Source organism: Tasmannia lanceolata, unplaced genomic scaffold (genome assembly GCF_043159265.1).
Source record: "Tasmannia lanceolata isolate RefF3 unplaced genomic scaffold, GAP_Taslan_0.1 ptg000012l, whole genome shotgun sequence".
Lineage (NCBI taxonomy): Eukaryota > Viridiplantae > Streptophyta > Magnoliopsida > Canellales > Winteraceae > Tasmannia > Tasmannia lanceolata.
This window is the reverse complement of record NW_027518689.1, coordinates 41,661,239-41,670,952: the sequence shown is the minus strand read 5'-3', so window position 1 is coordinate 41,670,952 and position 9,714 is coordinate 41,661,239. Positions and strand designations below refer to the sequence as shown.

The window sequence follows — 9,714 nt, the reverse complement described above, 5'->3', positions numbered from 1 at the left end:
GACAGTAATTTGAAGAATATTAACACTTACCTCAAATGTGATGCTTCTCCACCTTTATTTTCTCCATTGAAATGCTCCTTTTCACCTGAAAAATAAAAGCAGTTGTTTTAAACTTACAACGCATAATATACTTATGATGGCTGAAAAGAAGGTCAAGAACAATTTTTTGAACTTAATATCAAAGTAAATGAGAGCACAAACATGGCAATGCTTTCAACATTTTGGTCCCCCTCAGCTTCTTCTCCTTTATCATCCTTTTTCTTCTCATTTGCAGCCACCTATTAGCAAGCACAATAGTAGATATTTAAACAAAAAAGGAAAAAATGCGGGGCATAATAAAAATGACGAGTAATAACCATATTTTGTTTCACCTTAGCCCTCTTTTGACAGCTTGTTCTGTAATGTCCATATTCCCCACAGTTTTGGCACTGGCGTTGCTGTTTTTTTGCTTGAGTGGCCTCTATGCCAGATACATGACGCGTTGCACGCTTTGGCCTGCCCTTCGTCCTTACAACTTCGGGGTCGTGAATTGTAAACCCAAGTATTTGACTTGAATCAATGTTTGACAGAGGTATTTGACTGGGACCAATGTTTGACTGAGGCATTTGACTAGGACCAATGTTTGACTGCACTTGGCTACCAACTGTTACCAAGTCACTCTGTGGAGAGACAATTTCCTTCTCATTCTTTTCAACTTCTACAGCAAGCTCTGTACAAAAATCAGTCATCTTCTTGAAGAGAATCTCGTCATTACCAACTTTTTCAATTAGTTGCTGCCATGTTGACATTAGACACCACCTCTTCAGTCCATTCACGCCACTAGTATCTCCTTGGGTTACAGATGTTGTGCCCCCAGCTCGATACCTTGCATCAATTGACCATCTCTTTAATAAATAGCGTGTGGGGATAGTAGGTAATTGCTTTCTATCCATAACGTGAATGACATGTCTGCATAATATTCCTTCCCTCTCAAACTTAGCACATTCACATGTCGCAGTTGCATCGTTAGAACTGTCAAACAGAACCCTGACGTATTTCTTCTTGTCATCTGTCCTAATTCCTACACTGTATTCCACAACATTACCGTTCTTTCCCAACTTATCTTTCCATAAGGTAAAATTACCCATCATCTCATCTTGGAATATGGTGAACATCTTCTTCGTATAGAATTCCCCAGCCTTTCGTTCCAATGGGCTGGTTGTCTTCAATTTAGCAATTGTATTTTTAGACTTAAAATCTTCTTCGGATTCAGCTTTACGCCGCTCAACCAGTGCCTTATCGTATTGACTCAAGAATTCAACTAAAGAGGTGTTCTGGTTAACATAACCATCAAAGAATGAATTTATACTTTCACTCCGTTGACTAGATGTCATTCCTGCTGTGAATGTGTCTCTCCAATAAGCGGGGACCCAATGCTCACGGAGATCCCACATTTTCCCTAACCAATGACTTTCATCAATACCATATTTATCAACCATAGTTTTCCATTCTGTCTCAGAATCCTCTATTTTCCTCCTAAAAACCAATGATTGTAATCCTTGTAGAAATTATTGTCGGCATCTCTCATGTGTGCAACATGCTCAAGGAGATGCTTCTTTATGTGCCACGAACAAAACCGATGTCTGGTCTGTGGAAACACTTTCGTAATTGCATTTCGCATAGCTCCGTCCATATCAGTTATTATAGCACCTGGAGCTTTACCAAACATACACGTGAGCCACTGCTCAAATAACCAGGTGAAAGTCTCCTCTCTCTCGTCTGCAAGAAGTGCACATCCAAATAGAGTCGACTGCCTATGATGGTTAACTCCAGTGAACGGTGCGAACGGCATTTTAAACCTGTTCGTTTTGTAAGTGACATCAAATATGATCACGTCACTAAAGGTAAGGTATGCTTCTCTCGCCCTTGAATCGGCCCAGAACATCGAACGCAAAGTCCCATTCGCATCTAACTCCAACTCGAAATAGAAGTTCGGGTCTTCAGACTTTCTCTTTTGAAAATGGTTTGCCACTGTCACCGCTTCTTTACCCATATTGTTCTCCCTAAGTGCTCTCAAATGGGCAATAACTTGATTTGTTGAGACCACGGGAGCATTGGAAGTAGAGTTAATGGCATTTTTGATCTGAGCAGGCTTGAAATTACTTCCACTGAGCTATTCAATCAAATTCTTACAACTTTTGTTATTACGGAACTGACTATGTGAATGATGCATTTGCCTTTTAACTGGAGAAGTAAGCTCATGAGAATGAATGTCGTCTAAAGTTGTAATTTTCCACTGATTATCTCTCAACTTGATGATTATCTTCACTTTACAATTCATTCTGGTAAGGCGACGCTCCCTCAACTCCTTCACATCATCTCTCTTCTCCATAACTCTTTTTTGTCCCTCTTTGTCACATACGTATTGTCTCGATATCACCTCCTTCGTTATATTTGACTTCATTGTACTAGATATTCGTACTCCAAAACCAGTAGCGTACGCATAATTATTGTAGAACTCATATGCAGCTTCCCAAGTTTCAAAAACTTGATCCACAAACGGCTTATTCATAACACTTTTCTGACTGCAAACCTCGTTGGGACTACTAACTTCGTGACTACAACCCTCATCTCCGTCTTTCCTATCATTAGCCTCCGATACTAGCTCATCATCATTGAGATTCACCCCATCATTAACCTCAACCGTAGTCCTTTCCCACACTAAATTATCATCACAGAGATCAAATCCATCGCCAAACTCAATTAAACCATTTGCATCTACTTCGTCAATAGATGGATCCATTTTTTTACCTAAAAAATACAACATAGACATGGCCCATCATCATAATTAGAAATGGTTAAATGTACTGCTAAGAAAATCAGAGACAAGAATATATGATAAAGATAATCACATTTTTTTTTCACATTGCCAACAATAGAAACTAAAATATGGATCCATCTATTGACCCTTGTCTCACTACCATAATCACAAGTACCCCCGAGACTCAACTCCTTGACGTTGTTTGGCTCTGATACCAATGTAAGGATCTTAACCATTTCGCCCAAAAGCCCGGGCTGATGGGGAAGGCCAGGGATTCCTTATAAGGGAACATTACAGAGTGCATAAACCATGACATAGGAAACATCGCCACCATAATGGCACTATTCTTGTAGAAGAAGATATAATGTTGCAATCCTTAATTTATCAGCAATACAAATGAACTGTGTCCAATACAAATGACCAAATAGCCTACAGATAAAACAGCTGCCCAACAATTGAATGCAAGCAAACAAAAAAAAAATCTCAACCTCAATTGTAAAATAGAGTTGCTCTAAAACCCAGATGAAAAAAGATAAATCAGAAAATGCGAAATGGGAGAGTAGAACTAAACCTGGGGCTGAAGAGAATGTTTTCGAGTTCATACAATTCAGAGTCAGTAGCCAGTTCCAACACTAACCTGAGCTCAGGGTCATAATTACTACCTGCAAAATGCAAACCAACCAAACAGACCAATCAATCACCACAAACCCAATACAGAGAACCCAGAAAATAAATGGAAAAAAAAACAGAAGAGAAACATGCACACCATCTGCTCTTCCTGAAAGTCCTGCTTGAGGAACAAAACCCACGAACCCTAGAGCATCTTTACGCCCCGGACCCTTTATAGTCTGCAAATTTAAAGAACAGATAAGACAAAAAAAGAGAAGAGGAGGAGGTTTCTATGTGGGGTTGTTGTTTTAAAGCTTACAAATGAGCGTGAGAAGAGGAGGAGGTTTCATAACAGGGTTTGGGTGATCCAAACCGTGAAGATGGAGAACTCCGTGAGCCGATGGGTTTCTTTTTTCTTTCGAGGGTTTGGGTTTAATTTTTGGGTTTAAAATACACAGTGACAGAGAGAGAGAACGGGTGAGAGAGATGAACCCCCGATGGGTTTTCTTAGTGTGGGAACCTCATATGGTTGAGACAGAGAGAGAGAGAGAGAGAGAGAGAGAGAGAGAGGGGTAGGAGAACCATATGGGTTTGGGTTTTTTTTTTTAAAAAAAAACACAGTGAAGAGAGAAAGAACGAGTGAGAGAGATGAACCCCCGATGGGTTTTCTTAGACAGAGAGAGAGAGAGAGGGGAAGAAATTAACCCATATGGGTTTCGGTTTTTTAAAAAGAAAAACACACAGTGAAGAGAGAGAACGACTGAGAGAGATGAAGTTTCTTTTTTCTCGAGGGTGCGTCTCGTAACGCAAGTTTTTGTTTTAAGTTTTTTTCGAGGGTACGTCGAAGACGCACCCTCCGTAACGCCGCTTCCTTTAAAAAAAAAAAAAAAGAACTGGGCCAACCATTTCAGCCAATCAAACGGCTCCTCTCTCTTCAAGCGTATATAAAGAAATGCGCTTCAAGCGTATAATCTTTTTCCTCTATATATATATATATATATATATATATATAGCTGCACAGAAACACTTCTCTCAATAAATATATATATATATATATATATATATATATATATATATATATATATATATATATATAATTATTATTATCGAGCCTTAACGAGACGAGCCGAGCCGAGCCTGGCCTAAATCGGGCTCGGCTCGTTAAGCTTAACGAGCCTGGAGAGCCGGCTCGGGTCGGCTCGTTAAGGATTCGAGCCGAGCTCGAGCCGAGCTTTTTTCAAGCCGAGCTCGAGCGAGCTTCCGAGCCCGAGCCAAAATTGACACCCTTACTTGGAGATGACTATCATCAACAAGGAGCCTTGAGGATTCTTCGTGATGTGGAACTATTGAGATAAGCAATATCTCCAACTTCCCTTGTAACAAGGAGTCTCTATGACCTGGGTACTTCTCTTATTTGATGCCACACAGATGCCTACATAGGAAAGGTTTCTTAATTTGGTTTTTAGAGAGTTTGTTCTTATCTTCTAGAAGTTTATGTAAAATGGGCAAGAGTTCCCATGACCGATGGGTCTTTTGGAATTCCTTTCTTAAGCTTTGCGGGAGAAGGAGAGGGTAGTTCACATTCTAGAAATTTCAATTATGAGTTGCTTGTTGATCTCCTTGTTCTTTATTTTTTTATTCATATAGTTTTTGTTAATATGTTGTGAAGTTGCCTAAATCCGAGAACGACTTCTTTTTGTCTTTGATTTGCCAATTAATAATCGCAACAGATATCCAAAAAATACAATTTTGGATCAGGTGGTATCAGAGCTCTAATTTCGCCATCATCTTGGGACCGCAAAACAATGGTGAACGCACATGCTTCGCAACAACAACAACGTGAAGAAGAAGGCCTACTACCTGTAAGTCCGTAACCATTTGTAGACACCCCATTTTGACCGTACACTAAACCTCCCATGTTTGAGCAAAACCTAACCAAACTAATGTTTTAAAACTCCAAACTTCACCTCAAGGTCGGTTAGGGTCCCAGTAAGGTCCCTGCAAAATTTCGTCAAAATCCGAGCTCGTTTGCCTAGCGAACAAGCCGAGTGGGAACCGTGCCATAAACCAGAAAAGAGGGGTGAATTCATCCTGAGCGGTGCAGATCGTGGTCCGAATAGGACACGATTGCACTGTGCATTTATCAACATTTGCGCAACCGCGCGCCAATCAAAATTGGTAGTGTGGATATCAACCACCAAAATCTCTTATAAATATCATGTTTTCTCTCGTTAAAAAAAAAAAAAATTTCGTCACAAAGAAAGGGAGAGAGAGAGAGAAACCCGATCCGAACCTACGCCTTTTCCGATCCAAGCTTTTCTTCTCAGGCAAGCCTCCGATCAGACTTCCGATTTTACTTCGAGAGAAATCTGCAAGCAGAGAAGAGAGAAAGGAGATCCGTACGAAAAAGGAGAAGAGATCATTTCCAGATCTAGAAAAATCAGAGAGAGAGAGAGAGAGATTTCCGGTCATCTTCTCCGGTGTTTTCTCTCTGCTCCGGCCATCCATTTCCGGTGAGATTTCAACCACTCCTTCAAATATTACTCACGGTCAGCATCTCTTATAGATCTAAAACCCTAAATCCAATTCACCGATCCTCAAATCTCCAAACCCTAGCTTGTTCCCTTTTCTTCTTCGGCCAATCCGTTAGATCTCCGATCGATCACCGTCAGAAACATTTCCTTCATTTTCTCTCTATTTTTGTCCTTTTCCAATCGGATCTCATCCAAACTCCGGCAAGATTCCGACAAGATCATCGTTTTGTTCCGAATCTAGCTTCTCAAACCTTACCCGAACCATAGTTCTTTATCTTTCTTCTCCGATTGAACACCGGTCGAAACTCCGGCGAGATCGTAAATTCGGGCCAAGGAAATTTCTTTTGTTCTCTGCATACAAAACTCCTTTGATATTGCTCAGATATGAAGAAAAATGATCAAGCTATCTTTCTTTACTAAGCAAGCTTCAACAAATTTTGGTAAGTTTTTCATGTACAAGCGTTGTTAATTTCAGAAAATCGCCATCAGCCATATACTCTGGTAATTTCATTTTGAAGAGATAAAGTAGTAATCTGATTATGTATTCTGTGCATCATGATGATTATTCAAGAGCTTTCTTTTATTTTAAACTTGTCTTCTGAATATTCATGGATCTTAGATTCTTGTGGATTTGAATGCTCCAGTTTATGCTCCAAATCTGAGATTTGATCTTAATAGCTTTGGATTTGAGATTTTAACTCTTTAGATTTTTAGTTTTGATTTTGAATTTTTTTTTTAATTGGAACTCAGATTCAACAGTTTAATCTTTCCTTAACCAGATTCTCGGAAAATTATGTTAAGATGCTATAATTTGATCATTTTCCTTTGAAAATTTATAAAAAAAAAACTGAATAAAGAGTACTTTGAAATAAAATTTGAGAAGATTTCGATAAGGATTTCCAAAATTAAGCCTATAGTCCAGTACTTATAAATTTAATACTTCTCTTTCATACTAATCTTTGAGTTAGGGTTCGAAGACGGTAATAAATGGATTGTTCATGTGAGATTATCTCAAAGCTTATTATACTCATTCCTTTTTATTTAAATAAATTGTTTAATAGGAAGAAGGAGATCAGATGACTACTCTATTCGATATTATCGACATGAGTACTGTCTGATTTCAAGGTGGGATATAGAAATATTATTATGTGTATATGATATCAGATGATTACTTTAGCATCATCTGATTTCATCCCTATATTGGGGTGGTGTTTGTGGTTGGGCATAGAAGTGTTTGATATTGTTTTCTTTTACTTTATTAGGCTATCCAGCGGCTGGTCTGGACTAATTAATGTTGTTTATCATTTTATGATTGCTATAGATTTTATTTTATTTTATTTTTGAAAATTCTTCTTTGCTTAGCACTTGATTTATTTTTATAAGAATAGAATGGAATTTGCGATTATCTGGTAGCCTTTTCTTCTCTTTTTGATAGACTAACACAGTCTTATAGAATTCTGTTAATTTTCTTTAGATACTAGAATCCTCTCTCATTGCAAGGGCTATGAAGGAGTCATCCCGAGCCCATTATTTTAGAGGACTTGCATAGTCCTAGTAATGTTTTCCCTTCTAATCTTTTCTTCATTTTATGAGACTGTTTAAGTCTTTCAGGTTTCTTTCCTTTGTCATTTCAAGCCCATCTCTAGGGGGACTTGCACAGTCCAAATAGCATTCTATTTTCTCAAAAGACTTGCCTAATCTTTTAGATCCAAATCTTTGGAGACAGGCATGTCTCATTAATGAATCAACCTAAGTCAACCCCTAGGAGACTACCTCTAGTCTCACAGGTCTTAAACCCTCTTCTAGTCGAAGACCAACTTGGTCTGTCAGTTATCTCATTTTCTTATCATTGTTTAGGCAATGAAAAGGTTACTTGGAGCCCATCCTTATGCTTAGGAGACTTGCCCAGTCTTGCTAGCATTTTTCTCTATCCTACCTCTGTGTCTAAGAGACTTACTCAGTCTCATTCTCTTGCTAAACCTCCTCTTTGTGCGTCGTTTGGTTTTGGGAGAACACCTTACTCGGCTTAGCAGCATACCCCTACCCTTATGGGTATTGGGTTGCACATTTATTGCACCCTAGGGCTGGGTGTTTTTCCTTTGCCAAATATGCACAGGGTCTCTTTTTTCCTTATTACTTGTGAGCTTTATTTTGGTTTGATAGTCCACTAGCATAGGAATCCGTCCTTAGTCTAGAAAGTCAGTCCTCTTGTTCAGGAATCAAATTCTATCATCATAGGGGTTAGGATTTTATCCAACCTTTCATCAGATCATGTTCTTCTATCCGCTCTTGCAAGGTATAGGATGCTGTCCAACCCTTGCAGAGTCGTGTTTCTGTCTTTTTCCCCCGCAAAGCATAGGATGCTGTCCGACCTTTGCAGGATTCCAGAAGTCTACCCTACCCTTATGATGATAGGATTCTATTCTCTGGTGTCAAAAACAACAAAAACATTTCAAGAACACTCAAAAACAACAAAAACATTTCAAGAACACTCAAAAACAACAAAAACATTTCAAAAATACTTGAAAACAACAAAAATATTTCAAAAACACTTGAAAATAATAAAAAAATCTGAAAAATCAAAAATATCAACAATCTTGAGTCTTTAGGAGAATAGTTAGGAAAATCTGTTTTCGAACTACGTTGGCTTGATCCCTTTCAACAGGGTACGTAGTGCAGCTTGGGATTCACATCCCAGGTCCAGCCAAACTTTTAAAAAAATAAATATTTCAAATCTTCCATAAATGCAAAAATCTTCAAAACCTTTTCAAAAAGATCTTCCTCTAGAGTTAGGAGTTTGTCCTAGCTGTTTGGAGTGTTTTAGAGTTAGGAGGCTGTCCTGATTTGTATTGATATGGTGTGTCTTGTCGTGTGAGTGTCCCTAGAGTTAGGAGGCCTCAAGTTGATCGGTTAGACACTTAGTCAAACCGATGGCTAGACTAAGAAGCATATAGTCAGCCCATGATTTTCTTTAGGATGCATAGCCTAGTTATACATAGGATGTAGGGCCCACCTGCATTAGCTTAAGGCTAATCAACTTGCATTAGTTAGGGCATATAGAGAGTCCTAAAATTTACAATTCACTTGAAATTAAACAATCGTACAAAAAGCTTTAAAAATCAGTCGAGTCTAGTGGATCGAGTCTAGGATAGCGGTTCTAGATAGTTAGGTATCGTAGTTAGAATAGGTCATCGAACTACGTTGACTTCGATTCTTCCCGAGGCCGGGATACATAGAGCAGCTGGGATGGACGGCCATCTTGGTCCGAGTCAGGTCGCATTAGAGTTAGGACTCATTTTGTCCAGTCATGTATAGAATTGAATTGTGTTGTGTGTTTTGTTGTGTTTTCTTACTTTCATGTACAGAACCTATACCTTTAGCTGTAGCATGCATGTGTTTGCACACCAGAACTCAGACACCAATTAGGTATGACATTCATAACCTAGTTATTCTCAGGTGACACTTATTTCATTTATCTTATGTGTGCTTATTATTTTCATCTCTGAGACATGCATGATTAGATAGACGTCTTCTCGGAGATATTAATTCCCATTTCATATGACTTTCGCCCAAAACTCTTCAAAATCAATAATAAATGGCATAAGAGACCAGGTGCTTCCACTTGGGCGGATGAGGTGCTCTTTGGACCTTCCAAATTCATAACCAGGCACGAACCTTTCTTTTATAATCTCTGGTTATCCGTTGCAACAAAGCATAGTATGGGATCCTTGGCCCACTTCCTTGGATGGCGACTCTTCTTTGTTTAAGGTA

The 9,714-nt window shown here is 38.8% G+C and overlaps 2 protein-coding genes across 2 annotated transcripts; both read right to left on the bottom strand.

Annotated features, from left to right (window-relative positions):
* Positions 1 to 654: 654 nt before the first annotated feature.
* On the bottom strand, positions 655 to 1,478 carry LOC143888823 (protein FAR1-RELATED SEQUENCE 5-like). The gene is made up of 2 exons (XM_077393219.1): positions 755 to 1,478; positions 655 to 659 (listed from the first exon to the last, which is right to left on the bottom strand). Exons 1-2 carry the CDS (start codon positions 1,476 to 1,478, stop codon positions 655 to 657), a joined length of 729 nt encoding a protein of 242 aa, XP_077249334.1.
* Positions 1,479 to 1,504: 26 nt separating this feature from the next.
* On the bottom strand, positions 1,505 to 2,782 carry LOC143888822 (protein FAR1-RELATED SEQUENCE 5-like). Its single transcript, XM_077393218.1, has 2 exons — positions 2,217 to 2,782; positions 1,505 to 2,147 (listed from the first exon to the last, which is right to left on the bottom strand). Exons 1-2 carry the CDS (start codon positions 2,780 to 2,782, stop codon positions 1,505 to 1,507), a joined length of 1,209 nt encoding a protein of 402 aa, XP_077249333.1.
* Between the last annotated feature and the right edge of the window lie 6,932 nt (positions 2,783 to 9,714).